This window comes from Pecten maximus, chromosome 15 (genome assembly GCF_902652985.1).
Source record: "Pecten maximus chromosome 15, xPecMax1.1, whole genome shotgun sequence".
In the NCBI taxonomy this organism is placed as follows: Eukaryota; Metazoa; Mollusca; class Bivalvia; order Pectinida; family Pectinidae; genus Pecten; species Pecten maximus.
The window spans coordinates 38,265,582-38,287,573 of record NC_047029.1 but is presented as its reverse complement, the minus strand read 5'-3'; the positions used below and the strand labels follow the sequence as shown (position 1 = coordinate 38,287,573).

Sequence of the window (21,992 nt, the reverse complement as noted above, 5' to 3'; positions counted from 1 at the left end):
GGGAGGATTTGTGGTAATCTTCACGTTCAAATTATTACAAAGGAGTCGTGGCATTAGAGCATTAGGTAAGATCCTGTTTATGAAAATATTTTAGGAAACAGCAGTTAAACGATCTGAATCATTCTGGTAAGTAATTGAAAAATGTTTCAATTATTTATAAATTATTCTTCTATAGATCCATGTGCTAGGTCAATATTAAGATAACGATTTAGAACATATGTCATAATTAAAGCTGTTACTCAATGTCATGTCTAAGATAGACCCCTGTTACACAACTATTAAGTTTACAGCAGCAATGTGCCATCTTGTGATATAGAACATTGTTACACAACTATTTAGTTTAAAGCAACAATCTGCCTTCTTGTGATATAGAACATTGTTACACAACTATTTAGATTAAAGCAGCAATGTGCCTTCTTGTGATATAGAACATTGTTACACAACTATTTAGTTTAAAGCCGCAATGTGCCATCTTGTGATATAGAACATTGTTACACAACTATTAAGTTTAAAGCAGCAATGTGCCTTCTTGTGATATAGAACATTGTTACACAACTATTAAGTTCAAAGCAACAATCTGCCTTCTTGAGAGATTGTACCTTGTTGCATTAACAAAGGCACTTCTTGTTAGCGTGGGACGGACTTGTTTTATTCTGCCCTGCAATACTTTTGTTATATATCAAATATTGAATATTAGTAGAGCCTGCATAATCTTTTATTAGTTTCATTGACAATTGTGCCACAAGTAAGTCACTTGATAATTGTATGTATATATGTCGATGACATTATATTGTACTCCTTATTTAACATTCTCCATCTCCTATTATCTCTCATCTATATCACGTTTGTTGGCGGTTAAAAGTGTGTAATGATTATGAGATACTGATGGAATTGTTTTGATCAGCATAAAGGGACAGCAAACTATTCTATGTTGCTACTTCTACTGTTTTTACAATCTCACACCACCATCAATTATTTTCATATTTGAGAAATTGGTTGCCCTTAGATTGTTTAAATAGAGTCATTGCATTAAGGTGGAAGTAAGGCTTGTTTATAATTGTCATGGCATAAACTGGACATGGATGGTTTTCTTTGCATTATCTGTATTTAGCTGAATGAATCGATGATTTCAGATTCAAAAACCGTTTGGTATATCTTTCTCGATGTGTATTCTTCAGTGACATTCAACAAGTCACTAGTCATGAACTGATTTTTATTCTGCCACTCACAGATATCAGAATTATTTTCTTAGCAACGAAAGAAGTGTTTAGGAAACAATTGGTGTACCACATCAGACACACAGCCATCTACGATTTCGTTCCAAACCTAATATGTCTCTGTATCATCATGAAGATGTTAGCCACTTCGTTTGTTCCAAGTTTGATATTTTCTTTTTCGGTGTTTTTATTCCCGGGTGCCTGTTTTATTCTTACTCAAACTCTTTGTTCATATTTTGATTAAGCCTTTATCGAATGCCTGTTAAAATAGTTCCTAGAAGACTGGTACATGTAGTTAAATCACTCATTCCCAAATCATATAATGTTTTTGGAAAGTATGTATCTTTGAAGACATCAACATGGGCTTCGGGTATTATTTCTTGTCCCCATCATCATAAAGCGGATTATTTTAGTAAGAATCAATATGCGATACATTTATGTAATGTGAACAACATATTTATAAAAATATGACTTTTCCTTGTTCGGCTACAAGGGTCATATCGATTGTCTTGTAATATAAATCTAAAACATATTACATATGGTGTAATCGGACATGGCACCTTGTTGCATCAACTGATACTGAAATATAACCCTGTTACACAAACTGATACTGAGATAGAACCTTGTTACACAAACTGATACTGGGATAGAACCTTGTTACACAAACTTATACTGAGATAGAACTTTGTTACACAATCTGATACTGAGATAGAACCTTGTTACACAAAGTTATACTGAGATAAAACCTTGTTACACAAACTGATACTGAGATAGAACCTTGTTACACACAGTTATACTGAGATAGAACCTTGTTACACAAACTTATACTGAGATAGAACCTTGTTACACAAACTTATACTGAGATAAAACCTTGTTACACACAGTTATACCGAGATAGAACCTCGTTACACAAACTTATACTGAGATAGAACCTTGTTACACAAAGTGATACTGATATAGAACCTTGTTACACAAACTTATACTGATATAGAACCTTGTTACACAAACTTATACTGAGATAGAACCTTGTTACACAAACTTATACTGAGGTAGAACCTTGTTACACAAATTTATGCTGAGATAGAACCTTGTTACACAAACTTATACTGAGATAGAACCTTGTTACACAATCTGATACTGAGATAGAACCTTGTTACACAAACTTATACTGAGATAGAACCTTGTTACACAAACTTATACTGAGATAGAACCTTGTTACACAAAGTGATACTAAGATAGAACCTTGTTACACACAGTTATACTGAGATAGAACCTTGTTACACACAGTTATACTGAGATAGAACCTTGTTACACAAACTTATACTGATATAGAACCTTGTTACACAAACTGATACTGAGATAGAACCTTGTTATACAAACTTATACTGAGATAAAACCTTGTTACACAAAGTTATACTGAGATAAAACCTTGTTACACAAACTGATACTGAGATAGAACCTTGTTACACACAGTTATACTGAGATAGAATCTTGTTACACAAACTTATACTGAGATAGAACCTTGTTACACAAACTTATACTGAGATAGAACCTTGTTACACAAACTTATACTGAGATAGAACCTTGTTACACACAGTTATACTGATATAGAACCTTGTTACACAAACTGATACTGAGATAGAACCTTGTTACACAATCTTATACTGATATAGAACCTTGTTACACAAACTTATACCGAGATAGAACCTTGTTACACACAGTTATACTGATATAGAACCTTGTTACACAAACTTAAACTGATATAGAACCGTGTTACACAAACTTATACTGATATAGAACCTTGTTACACAAACTTATACTGAGATAGAACCTTGTTACACAAACTTATACTGAGATAGAACCTTGTTACACAAACTGATACTGAGATAGAACCTTGTTACACAATCTGATACTGAGATAGAACCTTGTTACACAAAGTTATACTGAGATAAAACCTTGTTACACAAACTGATACTGAGATAGAACCTTGTTACACACAGTTATACTGAGATAGAACCTTGTTACACAAACTTATACTGAGATAGAACCTTGTTACACACAGTTAAACTGAGATAGAACCTTGTTACACAAACTTATACTGAGATAGAACCTTGTTACACAAACTTATACTGAGATAAAACCTTGTTACACACAGTTATACCGAGATAGAACCTCGTTACACAAACTTATACTGAGATAGAACCTTGTTACACAAAGTGATACTGATATAGAACCTTGTTACACAAACTTATACTGAGATAGAACCTTGTTACACAAATTTATGCTGAGATAGAACCTTGTTACACAAACTTATACTGAGATAGAACCTTGTTACACAATCTGATACTGAGATAGAACCTTGTTACACAAACTTATACTGAGATAGAATCTTGTTACACAAACTTATACTGAGATAGAACCTTGTTACACAAACTTATACTGAGATAAAACCTTGTTACACACAGTTATACCGAGATAGAACCTCGTTACACAAACTTATACTGAGATAGAACCTTGTTACACAAACTTGGATACTGCAATATAGGTAACCTTGTTACCACATAACTGAGATAGAACCTGTACACAACTTATACTGATAGAACCTTGTTACACAAACTTATACTGAGATAGAACCTTGTTACACAAACTTTATACTGAGATAGAACCTTGTTACACAACGTTATACTGAGATAGAACCTTGTTACACAAACTATACTGATGATAGAACCTTGTTACACAAACTGATACTGAGATAGAACCTTGTTAACAAACTTATACTGAGATAGAAACCTTGTTACACAAATATACTGAGATAGAACCTTGTTACACAAACTATACTGAGATAGAACCTTGTTACACAAACTATACTGAGATAGAACCTTGTTACACAAAGTTATACTGAGATAGAACCTTGTACACAAACTATACTGAGATAGAACCTTGTTCACAAACTTATACTGAGATAGAACCTTGTTACACAAACTGATACTGAGATAGAACCTTGTTACACAAACTTATACTGAGATAGAACCTTGTTACACAAAGTTATACTGAGATAGAACCTTGTTACACAAACTGATACTGAGATAGAACCTTGTTACACAAACTTATACTGAGATAGAACCTTGTTACACAAACTTATACTGAGATAGAACCTTGTTACACAAACTTATACTGAGATAGAACCTTGTTACACAAACTTATACTGAGATAGAACCTTGTTACACAAACTTATACTGAGATAGAACCTTGTTACACAAACTTATACTGAGATAGAACCTTGTTACACAAACTTATACTGAGATAGAACCTTGTTACACAAACTTATACTGAGATAGAACCTTGTTACACAAACTTATACTGAGATAGAACCTTGTTACACAAACTTATACTGAGATAGAACCTTGTTACACAAACTGATACTGAGATAGAACCTTGTTACACAAACTTATACTGAGATAGAACCTTGTTACACAAACTTATACTGAGATAGAACCTTGTTACACAAACTTATACTGAGATAGAACCTTGTTACACAAACTGATACTGATATAGAACCTTGTTACACACAGTTATACTGAGATAGAACCTTGTTACACAAACTTATACTGAGATAGAACCTTGTTACACAAACTTATACTGAGATAGAACCTTGTTACACAAACTTATACTGAGATAGAACCTTGTTACACAAACTTAAACCGAGATAGAACCTTGTTACACAAACTTATACTGAGATAGAACCTTGTTACACAAACTTATACTGAGATAGAACCTTGTTACACAAACTTATACTGAGATAGAACCTTGTTACACAAACTTATACTGAGATAGAACCTTGTTACACACAGTTATACTGAGATAGAACCGTGTTACACAAACTGATACTGAGATAGAACCTTGTTACACAAACTTATACTGAGATAGAACCTTGTTACACAAACTTATACCGAGATAGAACCTTGTTACACAAACTGATACTGAGATAGAACCTTGTTACACACAGTTATACTGATATAGAACCTTGTTATACAAAATTATACTGAGATAGAACCTTGTTACACAAACTTATACTGAGATAGAACCTTGTTACACAAACTTATACTGAGATAGAACCTCGTTACACAAACTGATACTGAGATAGAACCTTGTTACACAAACTTATACTGAGATAGAACCTTGTTACACAAACTTATACTGATATACCACCTTGTTACACAAACTGATACTGAGATAGAACCGTGTTACACAAACTTATACTGAGGTAGAACCCTGTTACACAAACTGATACTGAGATAGAACCTTGTTACACAAACTTATACTGATATACCACCTTGCTACACACAGTTATACTGAGATAGAACCTTGTTACACACAGTTATACTGAGATAGAACCTTGTTACACACAGTTATACTGAGATAGAACCTTGTTACACAAACTTATACTGAGATAGAACCTTGTTACACAAACTGATACTGAGATAGAACCTTGTTACACAAACTGATACTGAGATAGAACCTTGTTACACAAACTCAGACTGATATAGAACCTTGTTACACAAACCGATACTGATATAGAACCTTGTTACACAAACTTATACTGAGATAGAACCTTGTTATACAAACTTATACTGAGATAGAACCGTGTTACACTAACTGATACTGAGATAGAACCTTGTTACACAAACTTATACTGAGATAGAACCGTGTTACACAAACTTATACTGATATAGAACCTTGTTACACACAGTTATACTGAGATAGAACCGTGTTACACAAACTTATACTGAGGTAGAAACTTGTTACACAAACTTATACCAAGATAGAACCTTGTTACACAAACTTATACCGAGATAGAACCTTGTTACACAAACTCATACTGAGATAGAACCTTGCTACACAAACTCATACTGAGATAGAACCTTGTTACACAAACTTATACTGAGATAGAACCTTGTTACACAAACTGATACTGAGATAGAACCTTGTTACACAAACTTATACTGAGATAGAACCTTGTTACACAAACTGATACTGCGATAGAACCTTGTTACACAAACTTATACTGAGATAGAACCTTGTTACACAAACTGATACTGAGATAGAACCTTGTTACACAAACTTATACTGAGATAGAACCTTGTTACACAAACTTATACTGAGATAGAACCTTGTTATACAAACTTATACTGAGATAGAACCTTGTTACACAAACTCATACTGAGATAGAACCTTGTTACACAAACTTATACTGAGATAGAACCTTGTTATACAAACTTATACTGAGATAGAACCTTGTTACACAAACTCATACTGAGATAGAACCTTGTTACACAAACTTATACTGAGATAGAACCTTGTTACATAAACTGATACTGCGATAGAACCTTGTTACACAAACTTATACTGAGATAGAACCTTGTTACACAAACTGATACTGAGATATAACCTTGTTACACAGTTATACTGAGATAGAACTGTGTTACACAAACTTATACTGATATAGAACCTTGTCACACAAACGTATACTGAGATAGAACCTTGTTACACAAACTGATACTAAGATAGAACCTTGTTACACAAACTTAAACTTACACTGAGATAGAACCTTGTTACACAAACTTATACCGAGATAGAACCTTGTTACACAAAGTTATACCGAGATAGAACCTTGTTACACAAACTGATATTAAGATAGAACCTTGTTACACAAACTTATACTGAGATAGAACCTTGTTACCCAAACTGATACTGAGATAGAACCTTGTTACACAAACTGATACTAAGATAGAACCTTGTTACACAAACTTATACTGAGATAGAACCTTGTTACACAAAGTTATACTGAGATAGAACCTTGTTACAAAAACTGATACTGAGATAGAACCGTGTTACACAAACTTATACTGAGATAGAACCTTGTTACACAAACTTATACTGAGATAGAACCTTGTTACACAAACTGATACTGAGATAGAACCTTGTTACACAAACTTATACTGAGATAAAACCTTGTTACACAAACGTATACTGAGATAGAACCTTGTTACACAAACTGATACTGAGATAGAACCTTGTTACCCAAACTTATACTGAGATAGAACCTTGTTACACAAACTGATACTAAGATAGAACCTTGTTACACAAACTTATACTGAGATAGAACCTTGTTACACAAACTTATACTGAGATAGAACCTTGTTACAAAAACTGATACTGAGATAGAACCGTGTTACACAAACTTATACTGAGATAGAACCTTGTTACACAAACTGATACTAAGATAGAACCTTGTTACACAAACTTATACTGAGATAGAACCTTGTTACACAAAGTTATACTGAGATAGAACCTTGTTACAAAAACTGATACTGAGATAGAACCGTGTTACACAAACTTATACTGAGATAGAACCTTGTTACACAAACTTATACTGAGATAGAACCTTGTTACACAAACTGATACTGAGATAGAACCTTGTTACACAAACTTATACTGAGATAAAACCTTGTTACACAAACGTATACTGGGATAGAACCTTGTTACACAAACTTATACTGAGATATAACCTTGTTATACAAACTTATACTGAGATAGAACCTTGTTACACAAACTTATACTGAGATAGAACCTTGTTACACAAACTTATACCGAGATAGAACCTTGTTACACAATCTGATACTGAGATAGAACCTTGTTACACAAACTTATACTGAGATAGAACCTTGTTACACAAACTTATACTGAGATATAACCTTGTTACACAAACTTATACTGAGATAGAACCTTGTGACACAAACTGATACTGAGATAGAACCTTGTTACACAAACTTATACTAAGATATAACCTTGTTACACAAACTTATACTGAGATAGAACCTTGTTACACACAGTTATACTGAGACAGCAACTTGTTGCTCATATCATATTTTACTTACTGAAAATAATGCCTTCAATTAATTGACAATTATTTTTTCTCATAAATTGTATTTTCTTTAGATGTTTTAAACATAAAATAAGCTTATATTTAAGCTACATTTCTATAAAAAAATCTTACATTTGCTAAAATATCGAGATAGCACCTTGCTGTACTTATGGGACGTTATTTTGTGTATTTACATAAACAACGAAACATTTTGTCATAAGATAACAATGCGCGTCATGAAATATCAACTTCGTCTATATCAATAGAAAAAAAATCGATTTGATTAATAGCACTACATGAGTGAGAGTGCGAATGTTTTAACTGATGCGGAAAGTCATGTATACGTATATACAAATGTACTTCAGGTGAACAAGACCATTCATCTGTGACCTTGACATAAATAAGATTTCAGGCACAACAGTTTACAGAGGGAGACCACAAAACATACGTATTATCAGATCTGCACTCTACAATATGTAGATAGCTCTTAGGTAACCGGATATATCTCAAAGTTTTTCAGACGCTCTTTGGATGAAATTCATGCACAAGTGCATTTATTTGAACATTAACATATTTACACATATGTGATAAACAGAAGCCTGTCATGTCACCCAACACTGACTTGGAGAGACTGCCAAAGAGGACGAGTAAAACACATTGTAAACAGGAGACAGAACATGGATGTTCGAAACATGGAAATGATCGAAAATCAAATATGTGCCGAATTCGAGACAGAGCATTTAGTAGCAACATTAAACGGAGCGCTGCTGTCGCCTGGGCTTTGTTTCTAGTCGTAAGTATAGCTCATTCAAACCAAAAATACACAATATACTAGCTGTATTTGTTTTATTATAAATGTAGTTATAACTAAAGCATAACTACATTAATTAACAGGAATAGTTAGATATACGTTAGCAGCAGAAGTTTATCATTTCATTCACCATTATGACTGGTGTATGCCTGTCTGTCGTAACGTGAGCTTTCAGTTTTGGTTCGATATTATGTCAAAACAGCAATCAATTTGCATTGGGCCTTTATTTTGTATTAAGATAACTACAAATAGGTGCATTATTTGATAATGTGATAATTCACCATTATTGATGAAACTTCGTTAAGCATAAAAGTCAGGTTTGCAAGTTTGTTTAAAAGGTAAAGCAATATAAAACAATCCTGCTTATACGTTGTTATAATATGTAATGCATTGTAATATCATGATTTACCTTGTAATAATCTGTAAAATATTGTTATCATCTGTTATACCTTGTTAAAGTCTGTAATACCTTGTTATAGTATGTATTACCTTGTTATAATATGTAATACCTTGTTATAATATGTAATACCTTGTTATAATATGTAATACATTGTTATGATATGTAATACCTTGTTATAATATGTAATACCTTGTTTGATCTGTAATACCTTGTAATAATCTGCAATACCTTGTTATAATACGTAATACCTTGTAATAATTTGTAATATGTTTTTATAGTTTTAATACCCTGTTATAATCCGTAAGACATTGTAATAATCTGTTATACCTTATACTTATATGAAAGACGTTGTAATAATATGATTTATTTTGTAATAATATGTAATACCTTGAAATTCTATGTAATAAAAAGTAATAATCTTTAATGCCTTGTCATAATATGTAATACTTTGTAATGATATGTTATATCTTGTAATAATCTGTAAGACATTGTTAGAATCTGTTATACCTTGTTATAATCTGTAATACCTTGTAATGATATGCAATACCTTATTATAATATGTAATACTTTGTAATAATCTATAATACCTTTTAATAATATGTAATATATTGTAAAAAATATGTAATTCATTGTTATAATATGCAATAACTTGTAATAATATGTAAGACGTTGTAATAATATGTAGTACCTTTTTAATAATTTGTAATACCTTGTTATAATATATAATACCTGGTAATAATCTGTAATGTCTTGTAGTGCATATAGATCATTTGTATTTTCATATAAAGTGCTAAATACATAATTAAACGTCTGAATTGTAACAAGGAAAAAATTAACACGATATTGAATAAAGATAATTACACATTTTATTATGATTTTACTAATACAAAGCAGAATATTTCGGACGAAAAAAACAAAGCAAAAAAAAAAACTATGTCCAATATAAAACATAGGTTTTCAAATACAAAACAAGTTATTAAGAATATAGCGCGCCAGTTTATGATATCAATAACAGGATTTGAAACGTAAACCACAGCTCATTAAAATATCCTACGGTCTTATATGTCATAAATTACTGTTCCTATGTACGACCTCATGACAACCCTACCTAGTTAAACTGATAAGGGCGCACAATAACCCAAACAAAAAATCCCATACATACATATATTTTTGAATATTTTAAATTATGAAAAGCTTTATATATATTAAGCAATCAAAAATTCACACGATTGATTTTAAACAAACGTTTCACAATATAATCACTAGATCAAAATACGTGTTTATTTTTTATTATTACGTATACCAAAGCTCTATGTTATTTATATTGTGTAATTGCTATTGTTTATATAGACAATGTAAAGTTCGTCAAGAAAGCCAGAATATTTTAAAATTGTTTATGAAGTGCGCCGGCCAGCAGAAATATAAGTTTACCTTCGACAAATGTTTTAGATAAGATAAAGAAAAATGACAAAATCAATAGACCGATGATGTATAATAAATATGCTTAAAGACGGCGGTTATTGAAATGACTCGTCTTGGCTCAAAATCTAATGAGGGTATTTAATAAGATTGTCGGAGGTATACAAACTTACCGGTTCGCTAATCCTGAATAGATCGTAACATTGAGAGGAAGCACATATAGTATAATCACGTATTCCCGTGGGTCATAAATATCTAATATGTTTATAATTTATTTACGTCAGCTATGATGTGACTAAAATATAAATACCGACCTTTTGTACATATTCTAATAAGGTCCGGCTTTATATTAAGACACAAGTGTGTCCATTTGCTATTTAATCTTTATTCAATATCCTGTTATGGACGCTAAACAAAAGAAAAAACTGAGAAAATTATAAAACAACATGTAAATATTAACTAAAACAGAACAGAAATTAAATAAATAAAGATGACAACTACACATTGGTTAAAGATATAGGTGTTAGATAAACAAATGTATCTAATAAAGATGACAACTACACATTGGTTATATATATAGTTGGTAGTAAAACAAATGTATCTAATAAAGATGACAACTACACATTGGTTATATATATAGTTGGTAGTAAAACGAATGTATCTAATAAAGATGACAACTACACATTGGTTATATATATAGTTGGTAGTAAAACAAATGTATCTAATAAAGATGACAACTACACATGTACACTGGTTATATATATAGTTGGTAGTAAAACAAATGTATCTAATAAAGATGACAACTACACATTGGTTATATATATAGTTGGTAGTAAAACAAATGTATCTAATAAAGATGACAACTACACATGTACACTGGTTATAAATATAGGTGTTAGTTAAATAAATGTATCTAATAAAGATGACAACTTCACATTGGTCAAAGATATAGGTGTTAGATAAACGAATGTATCTAATAAAGATGACAACTTCACATCGGTTAAAGATATAGGTGTTAAACAAATGTCTACCACAATACCCTGTGTTATTCAACTCTCAAACCATCAGTTAATCATTACAGCTGTTGATTAACAATCTGTTTAAACCACACGTGGTATAAACTCTGTACACATTTTGATTGGCTAACACGGTGAACTTTGACCCAAGCTGCAATTGTTATTGACGTCATCAATAATCTAATGACGTCACATCACCGGGTCCCAGACGTCACCGGTAAACTTTATTTGCATACGCAAAATTATACTTGGCCACGTTTCCCTTTGATTCGAACCGATATAATTGTGGTAGAAACAGGTCACACGACTCGAAATTGTTGGATATGGAATTTATTTCACACTCGTAAGTTATTTTTTAAAAGTTGCAAAAAACACTCGCTAAAGCTCGTGTCTTTTGTAACTTTGAAAAAATAACTCACTCGTGTGAAATAAATTCCATATCCAACAACCACTAGTTGTGTAATCTCTATGTATCTAATAAAGATGACAACTACACATTGGTTAAAGATATAGGTGTTAGATAAACAAATTATCTAATAAAGATGACAACTACACATTGGTTATATATATATATGTGTGTGTATTAGTTAAACAAATGTATCTAATAAAGATGACAACTACACATTAGTTATATATATATATATGTGTGTGTATTAGTTAAACAAATGTATCTAATAAAGATGACAACTACACACTGGTTGTAGACATACAATGTAGGTGGTAGTAAAAAATAGAAGTATCAATTAAAAATGGCCATGTACAGAATACAGATTGAATGTTTAATGACACTTTCAAACAGATGTTACAGGTAGTCTAGACAGACGAACGCACCACTAACTGGTGGCATGTATTTAGTGTACATATACTAACGAATACATGTAATTGTCATGCACACTAATTAGATAGCCAGTGGGGGTTGTTCATTTCAATAACATAATACGCAATTGCTATTTTATTTTAAAATAGTTAAACAATAAACAATAATCATTAAAATCGTTGGGAAGTGGAGGTGAACACTAATCACAAGTAAAGAAATAATTACTAAAGACAATCCATTCCTGCTACCTACTCTGTCCTTGACATGTATTACTACTATCATCTTACTAATGAATGGGTACGTTTGTGCAAATTTACTGTAGTCACGTGTATAAGCCGTGTCTCCTCTCCAGATCATTTTACTTCTGGTGTAACCTACAAAAAATCATGCTGAAACTGTTCACAATATAGAACTTAATTTTAACCTAAGCATATCTGTTGATATGAACATGTAAAAGCACCTTGTCCTATATCTCTTCTGTAGAGGTGACACTATATTCCTATGAGTTTAACAGACTTAATTAGGTATCCTCATTCGAGAAACTTGTTTAGTGTCGAACGTGGTTTGTAATGTTAGACGAGTGTGACTTGGAAAGTGACACTGCCAAGTGCGAACAAATCTCTATACGAGCGTACACAAACAAAACACTAAATAGATTGTATCTACTATCCGGCGCGGTATGCGATTTAAAGGAATATATACCTTGTTTAGTTCCATGCGCTGGGAGAAAGCATCTACATGTGTTTTAATATGCGTTAAAATGTTGATGATATGTCTCCACTAGAGTTAATTACGTAAGCTAAAATTACAAATATTAATTATGGCATCAAATTTTCTTTTTAATATACGAATCCTATATCAGGAAATATATTAATAGATGTCCCGATATAGGCTTCGTTTAAGCCATTATCTATAGCATATCGATTTGAATCTCTGGGTTTAGTCCAAGGATAACTTACAAACAAACCACCACATATAGTATCAATGTATAATTATAACCACATCGTGCTCTCCTGAAAGTTTCTTCTGTTTGTAGCCTGCGATCTGTAGAACTTGAAATAAAGCACAATACAGACTCATCATTATCAGCCGCTTATCCCGATATTTACTTGCGACGTTACTAGCAGGGGCTGTTTACAACTAAGTGGTATTATACTGATAGAAAAAATAATAATTCCAACTATGCTATTATCATTTTCTATATTTAGACACAGAAAATGCCATTCCTGAAAAAATGAGTGATTTTTCACATGCGGCAGCGGCATATAATCGCTTATTGGAAAAAGAACATGTTCGGCGCATATCACAGTATTTCGTAAGAATCGACTAATTTAGGACAGATGATCTGATGACCACGGATTGATATACATTTTCGTTACTACTATCTCTACGTACTGTTTTCTTTTATTGGTATCTGTCTAGACACCACCTTTTATATGACCTTGAATGTTATTCGGTCTCCAAATGACCCTGGCTGTTGTCGTCCTCCTACACGTACATCCACATATGACCCTGGCTGTTGTCGTCCTCCTACACGTACATCCACATATGACCCTGGCTGGTGTCGTCCTCCTAGACGCACATCCACATATGACCCTGGATGTTTTGGGTTTTTGTTTGCATCTCCTAGACGTCATCTACATGTAACCCTGGATGTTGTCGGCCTCCTAAACGTACATCCACATATGACCCTGGATGTTGTCGGCCTCCTAAACGTACATCCACATATGACCCTGGATGTTGTCGGCCTCCTAAACGTACATCCACATATGACCCTAACTGTTGTCGTCCTCCTAGACGTACATCCACATATGACCCTGAATGTTGTCGTCCTCCTAAACGTACATCCACATTTGACCCTGGATGTTGTCGGCCTCCTAGACGTACATCCATATATGACCCTGGATGTTGTCGGCCTCCTAGACGTACATCCATATATGACCCTGAGTGTTGCCGTCCTCCTAAACGTACATCCACATATGACCCTAACTGGTGTCGTCCTCCTAAACGTACATCCACATATGACCCTGGCTGTTGGTGTCCTCTAGACGCCGATCATCATGATTTAAATAAAAACGTTTATTCTGCTCTGTTGTAGGGATGGTTAAAAGGAATTATAGGTCCATCATTTCCGGAGATACTGTACCTGACAGAAACATCTCTAGAGAAAGGTTCGGCCTACCTGACAGTTCTATACACGTGTAAAATACTAGGCCATGCCCTTGGAGGCCTATTGTACGATAAACTGGACAGAAACTTGTACACTGCGATGATGACTGTCCTCAACGCCTTCGTGCTAATGGTCTTCCCTTGGTGTCGTATATACGGAAGTATGATTACGATGTATGGCCTACATGGTCTTATGATTTCATCCTTGGAATTAGGTGATTATTATGTTAAAGATTTTATTTGCTACCATGGTATTTTATGGACATATACGATCACTAGTTCAAAGGAAACATGTTTCATCTTTTGTTGGATTTGTTTTAATGCGTTAAATCTTGATATTGTATAGGTACGTTATACAGCACAGACTGACAATCTGTGGCAAGTCTTCAGGGCTTTAAGTGCAAAAACTATCCGAATGGAATCGATATTCTTACGAAAAAATGAACGTGAACACCACATCTGCTTGAGATCGAACTTTTAATGTCAGACAATTTGTTGAATGTCCTTAGTTAAAAACATACATGACTAATGTTTGCCATCCCATCTATCAAAAGTATGTACTAATTTATATTAACATCTCCGAGACATTATGTCAATGTTTTCTGTAATTCAACTGGTACCAAGCACCGCTGAAATAAAATTAAAAAAAAGTATCATCATATGTGATTTCTCAAACTCGTTCATAGTACTTTGAATGCATCAGCTATTACTAATTACATATTGTTGTTACAGGGTTGATAACAGACATTGTGAATTTATGGGATGGAGAAGCGCGGCAGACATACCTTCAAATTACAATGTTTATTTTTTCAATTGCAACAATCGCGTCGCCCCTAGCAATTATTCCATTCCTGATGACGAACTTCACGACTGCTACAGGAAATATATATAATGGAGGCGATTTCCAAAGGATACAAAATTTCACTTATGATCATAACAAAACTGGAAATTCCCATCTGATGTATTTACTAAACACATCAAATATCACCAGTGCAGGCAACCAGACATTTTCAAATATTAGTATGTCGTCTAGAACTTCCGATATGATTGAACAGCAGTCCAATCTTTACCTTGGGTTTACATTAGCTGCCTTTCTGGTCTTGACTGGTGGAGTTCCATTTGCGTGCTTTTATTTCTCTCAAAGATGTTCAAAAAAATCTTCATATGTTCAGAATGAACCGTCCAGAGATTCATTTATATTGTCTAAGTCTGAGGATGAAACCACAAATGATGTTGTATGTAGTTATGAAGAAGAAACAAAAGTCGATGAAGAAGTTGCTGTTATGTTGTGTCCCGAATCAAGTGAGGTCCACCCAGCCGTATCGAAGTGTGATGTTACCATAGAACCGACAAGGAGATTACTTTGTACCCAGCCGTCGGTGATTCTCCTGTTCATCGTGTCATGTGTGTTTGGAGCTCTTCACAGTGCTATGGAAATATCTATGAGCGACATGCTGCCAGTATTTTGTCAACAGTTCTTAAAATGGCCTGCATCCCAGGCTGCCATGGCTGTATCGTTGTTGTATTTCTTCTTAACAGTAGGCCGGATAATATGTGCAGTCCTAGTAAAGTTAATAGCCTTGACGAAAGTTATCGGGATCTTTGTGGTATTTATAATCCTCGGGAGCGCTGGTTTATCCGTTAGTGCAAACGTTTATTCTACGCCAGGAACCTGGGTATCTATAGGAGTTATCGGTCTTGGTGTATCTGCCTGTTATCCGTCACAGTTGGGATGGACAAGCAAGTACCTAATACCACTGACTGGGAAGCTGACCGCCGTACTCCTGTGTACTATGTACGTTGGTTCCGTAGTCGCTCCGCCCTTAATGAGTTACCTGATGACGAATTACAGTTACCCGTTCTTCTGTTACGGTATGATAGCCATGGCTGTTATTACCTTTGTCTGTGTATTATTGATGGCTCTTTATGTTAGCAAAGTGGAACAAAATAACAACATACGTCACCAGGGATGACGTCTGTATCAGTAATCCCGCAAACACAAAAATACACAAGTAACAGCAATTTACAAAAAACTAACTTTTTTACTACAAACGATTATCATCATTCATTGTCAAACTCTATCTTATAAAGTCCATACTTGAAGGTGCTTAGCATTTGTCTTTCACAATCTTTCGTCACTGCTGTGTGCTCCATAATTTTAGTCTGTGATGTTCGCCGAAATCAAAGATGACATGTATAAAATCCTATGATTGAAGGCAATGATTAAAAATACATGTATACATACATTTTCTACTACAGGATAAATGTTGACACAGGTGAAACATTTATAAAGCAAGTTGATCTCCCAGTCAATAAAATCGTTTACTCCAGGATTTCTCTCTCTGTCTCTATAAAATGTTTAGGCCTACTTTATATAAAATGTTTAGGTGTACTTGATTTCCAGGATTACTTTTACCGTCTATATAAATGTTTAGGTGTACTCGATTCCCTGGATTTCCCTCTCCGTCTATGTAAAAGTCTAGGTGTACTTGATTTCCAGGATTACTTTCACTGTCTTTATAATTGTTTAGGTGTACTTGACTCCCGGGATTACTTTGACCGTCTATATAAATGTTTAGGCCTACTTGATTTCCAGGATTCCACTCTCCGTCTATATAAATGTTTAAGTGTATTTGATATCCAAAATTCCTCTTTCCGTCTATAAAAATGTTTAAAAAGGCTTACTTGATTCCAATGTTTGACATTTGTATTTCTTTTTCAAACTTAAACTGTGTTTATGTAATGCCTATTAGTTAATGCAGCAAATTGACATAAAAATGACTAAAATGTCACACTCAGTACCAAATTGAATGAAGCAATATATCTGTACATGTTATGACGAAATATATACGACAGTGTATTATTTCCTTATACACAGGGTGTGTTTTATCTAACACCGGTAGAGGACAAGGATCCCCATATTTAATGTACTTTTTCGCCACATTGAGATGAAAAAAAAACAACTGTGGAAGTTTATTTCCACATAAATATATGTCAATATAATGGATCTTACTACTAAACCCTTCTAAAAATAGCATTCAAAAAACAATAAGTCCGTCAATCATATGGTTGTCGCAGTCATGTTTGCAAACAGGGCTATTGTCGCCAGGTCTGAAACAACCATTTCGTAAAGGGCGAGCAGAATATTTACACCTTTCAATATAGATTGAGAGTTAATGACTTAATCATTTGAATAACTTAAGTCAATGCATTCTACCTTCAAATATCATATTGTTTCGTTAGATTCCTGAAAGTACGTGGATGTGGTGGTAGAGAATTGAAATATCGTTTTACAAAAGCGGTCTGATTGCTATCATGCAAGTATTATATTTTTAGTAACTATTTTACATATGATAACGTATTCATAACAATCACATCTTATAATACCATGATACTTAATTGTCTGAGAAAAGCATCGCAACAATGCAACCTAGTTAACAAGGAGCTCAGCGCTCGGAAACAGAATCAGGAACAGTACCAAAGACAGAATAGACATTACATGGTGCCACTTGTGTAGAGAGCGTGTGGTATGTGGTCTACTCTGCTACTACATATTAATTCAAAGTATTATCTAATGATTATATGTATGCAATTTCATATCATTACTCTAGGTGGAAAATGTGTATCGCTTTAGTATTATGTAACATGTACACTGTAGAGTGTGAGATTTTGTGTAAATGTATCATGTATATGTATATATGTTTGTTAAAAACCGATGGACCGAAAGGCCTAAGGTAATAAAAGAATTGAATCGAATAGCTAGTTATCATAATACTAATACATTGGTTATTTCTGTCATAACATGTTCTGACTGAACACATGTACATTTCTTTAACTCCATATGTTATATAATAAACATATGGATTTTAAAAACTTTTTTTTTTTAAATTGAAGACAATATGATTTAATGTACTGTGATATTATAAGTTGAATAATTTAATATGTATATAATTCTGGACAACATTAAATGTCTGATATTGTCCCTAGGATATATGCATGTACCTATCGATTGTTAAAATATATATATACATGTATATATATATACATACTGGTTATTCTTGTCATCTGTCTGACGTTCAGCTAAAGCTTGACGTGGTACTATTGTATTTGTTGGGGAACCAGAAAGTACGATTTTGTTAGTGGAGGTTACCGGATGGGCACTGATGTATTTGTAGGGGAACCAGAAAGTACGATTTTGTTAGTGGAGGTTACCGGATGGGCACTGATGTATTTGTAGGGGGAACCAGAAAGTACGACTGTGTTAATGGGGGTAACCGGATGGGCACTGATGTATTTGTAGGGGGAACCAGAAAGTACGACTGTGTTAATGGGGGTAACCGGATGGGTACTGTTGTATTTATAGAGTTAACCGGAAGTGTACTGTAGTTTGTGTAGGGGTAACCGGATGGGTACAGTAGTTTCTGTAGGGTAAATTTGACCAAACATTTGACAAGCACAACCACTCACTATTACTTTAGAATCAATATTTATCTATATTTCTGACATTTCGACATCACAGACGAACTCAAAAACACATTACACCAAATATGGTGGTGTAAATGACTAGAGGTATTGGTGGACACGTACGCTATAAGTCGAACGATAATAAAGATATATGGAACTATCGTGACAGAAACATTGATAAATATTTGTTCTAAAGTGATAATAAGTGATTGTGTTTGCCATTCTGTTGTTCAAATTGACTTAAAGTACATACCAGCCGAGAAAAAGTCATAGAGGCAAATATGATGTGCTGTTGTGTTTCTCGCATCGGGGACGAACATATTCACATACGCTTCTGTAACAACATTGACGCGTATTTTATTAATGTGTTAGACAAATATCCACTCCAACTGAATTCGTGCCACTAAAACGTTTAAAATCAAATTAAAAGGTAGCCGATTTCTCTAATACAGCTTTGAGCCCTTGATTTCCAGACTAATGTTCTACACCTTCGGGAACTAACTTTGGCAAGACCTGGTCCATTTGGCGGACGAGTTCCAACATGACACAGCAAAAATGTTTCGATAAATAAATTGTTGCTGTCTACCAATTTAGATTACTTGTTTCTGGTCACTCCCTACAAATTCCCTTCTTCAATGTCGGATGTCACACCTATAAGTGCTTGCAATGTGAAATTCTAGTATGATTAGCCTTACTTGTCGTGCATATTACATAAAAAAAAATCGCCGAGTGTATCATTCAGGTCTTTAACGAAATAAACTGACCCCAGATACTGTAGACAAAGATAAACAGTTGTACCATGCCTTTTGTCACAAATTGACTCATTGTCTATAATATTCACAACATCCTATCTAACAGATTCGAAAACCTAGGTTTGACAACTTTATCTTAGGCTAGGCTCAGGTCGGTGAAATGTTTTAGACGGCCAGAGACATTGAGCGCCCTTGTGAGCTAGATGACACAGATAAATCTCACAATAACGATAGGCTGAAAATGGCCATTTTTTTGGCTATGATTCATTTTACAGGTCCTTGTTAATATTCGGGGCATTCTATATACATTTAAATATCGCTTCAAAGCCTATATGTTGATTTGTCTTTAATCATCAATACATCAATGTTTATTATTTAACACTATGGCAATTTCAAAACATACAAATAGGACAAGTTCAATCTCGCTTTGAATAATTATTCGGCTGTCATGGCTACCCTATACCCTAATGTACTATTGCAGTTAAAATAATCTTCAATCGTGAAATACATTACACTTTTTATCTCGTATCGTCAATAAACACACAGCCAAACCTAATATTCATAAATCATAAATATGAAATGTGACATCAGTGGAGTGAGACCTGGTCCTAGTAGTGGGTATAAACAAACTAAACTGTGTGTTAAGGTATATTCTCGCTATCCTGTATATCATATCTATACATATTCCATCTTTGGACGATTGTTTATATTCCGAAATCAAAGGTAAGTACCACATGTCTATATCTATGTTGGGTTGTAGCTATCATAAGCTTTTTCGGAACGTAATGACGCGTACAAATCGTTTCCTTTTCATTTCATAGAGGATTGATGTGGAGCATAATTCCGGATATATACCTTGGTACGGTATACGTGAAATAACTATGTCCCGTCCTGATATCAGATTAGTTTATCTTCGCATTATAGCACCGCACCATGGAAAATGTTTAATAAAATCTATCAAAATGTAGCCGATATACACATTATGTTTTTATTCTGTATATATCTAAATAGCCTGTATACACTTTAAGTTTTTTAAGTGGTCCAAATGACCACATCTCCTTACTCTTCAACTATAAACGCCACACAGAGATTACTAACTGGGGCAAAAGAGAGAAGAAAATGTATCACCATTCAAAAGGAATCAAACGGGAACTGGAACAGAACACAAGAATTTAATCTGCAAAATTCTTGAAATGCGGAAACACCGTATAACATGAAACGGCACTGGCATCTGTTGTCGACAAATTAGCAGCATATAGGGTTCGATTTAGATACACATTCTATCAGATTAGAAAAGTTAAAAACCTGTCAATTATTAAGGAAAAATAATAAATTTTTAAAGTGAATACCTCTTCTAGGTAAATTTTCCCTTTTTTTGGAGGAGGAATTTTTTTTCATAGACGATTTGTTTAGTGCGTAAAATTTAAGGTTAAAAAAATATTGCTTTATAAAATCCTTGTAAATGATCTTTTTTTATATATAAAATTTATCTTATATGGCCTGCATAACTCTCCTAACAGATACAATGTATGCTTTTAATAGAATGTTTCTAAACATAGTCTATATTCACTGTGTTTTATATATAAGATTGATCTTGATCACGTCTATATTATATACAGTAGCTGGCCTACGTTAAACATGCATAATATGCACACGTCACATCAAAGTCAAATTTCGCGTGTCCAAATGGGTTCGATGTTCATCTGTATGATACAGAAAAAAATATTTAAAAATTCGAATTGCGGGGCGTGAAAAAACTCTCACAGGACACTCATTCCCCACTGGACTTTCATTAGGTGGACCGGCTGGCCTACTGTATGTAGATTCTAGCATGTACATGTAGTTTTTTTCTTCTTCTTTTTTGTGACATTAAGACGTTACTACGTGGTAAAATATTAAAACATAATTTTGATAATACCATTAATTTGTACAAAAGACACGATATAGAAATATTAACAATTTCCGCATTTCCGTTCCGTATCATTTTGTGTTTTAGTAACAC

The 21,992-nt window shown here is 33.6% G+C and overlaps 1 protein-coding gene and 1 long non-coding RNA gene across 2 annotated transcripts; one reads left to right on the top strand and one right to left on the bottom strand.

Moving 5' to 3' along the window:
- Nucleotides 1–8,644: 8,644 nt before the first annotated feature.
- On the top strand, nt 8,645–18,647 carry LOC117344021. The gene is made up of 3 exons (XM_033906614.1): nt 8,645–8,935; nt 14,704–14,989; nt 15,507–18,647. Exons 1-3 carry the CDS (start codon nt 8,747–8,749, stop codon nt 16,745–16,747), a joined length of 1,716 nt encoding a protein of 571 aa, XP_033762505.1. The 5' UTR covers nt 8,645–8,746; the 3' UTR covers nt 16,748–18,647.
- LOC117344022 lies at nt 15,233–15,954 on the bottom strand. The gene is made up of 2 exons (XR_004536110.1): nt 15,845–15,954; nt 15,233–15,403 (listed from the first exon to the last, which is right to left on the bottom strand). It is a non-coding gene; the product is annotated as an uncharacterized LOC117344022 (long non-coding RNA).
- Nucleotides 18,648–21,992: the final 3,345 nt, after the last annotated feature.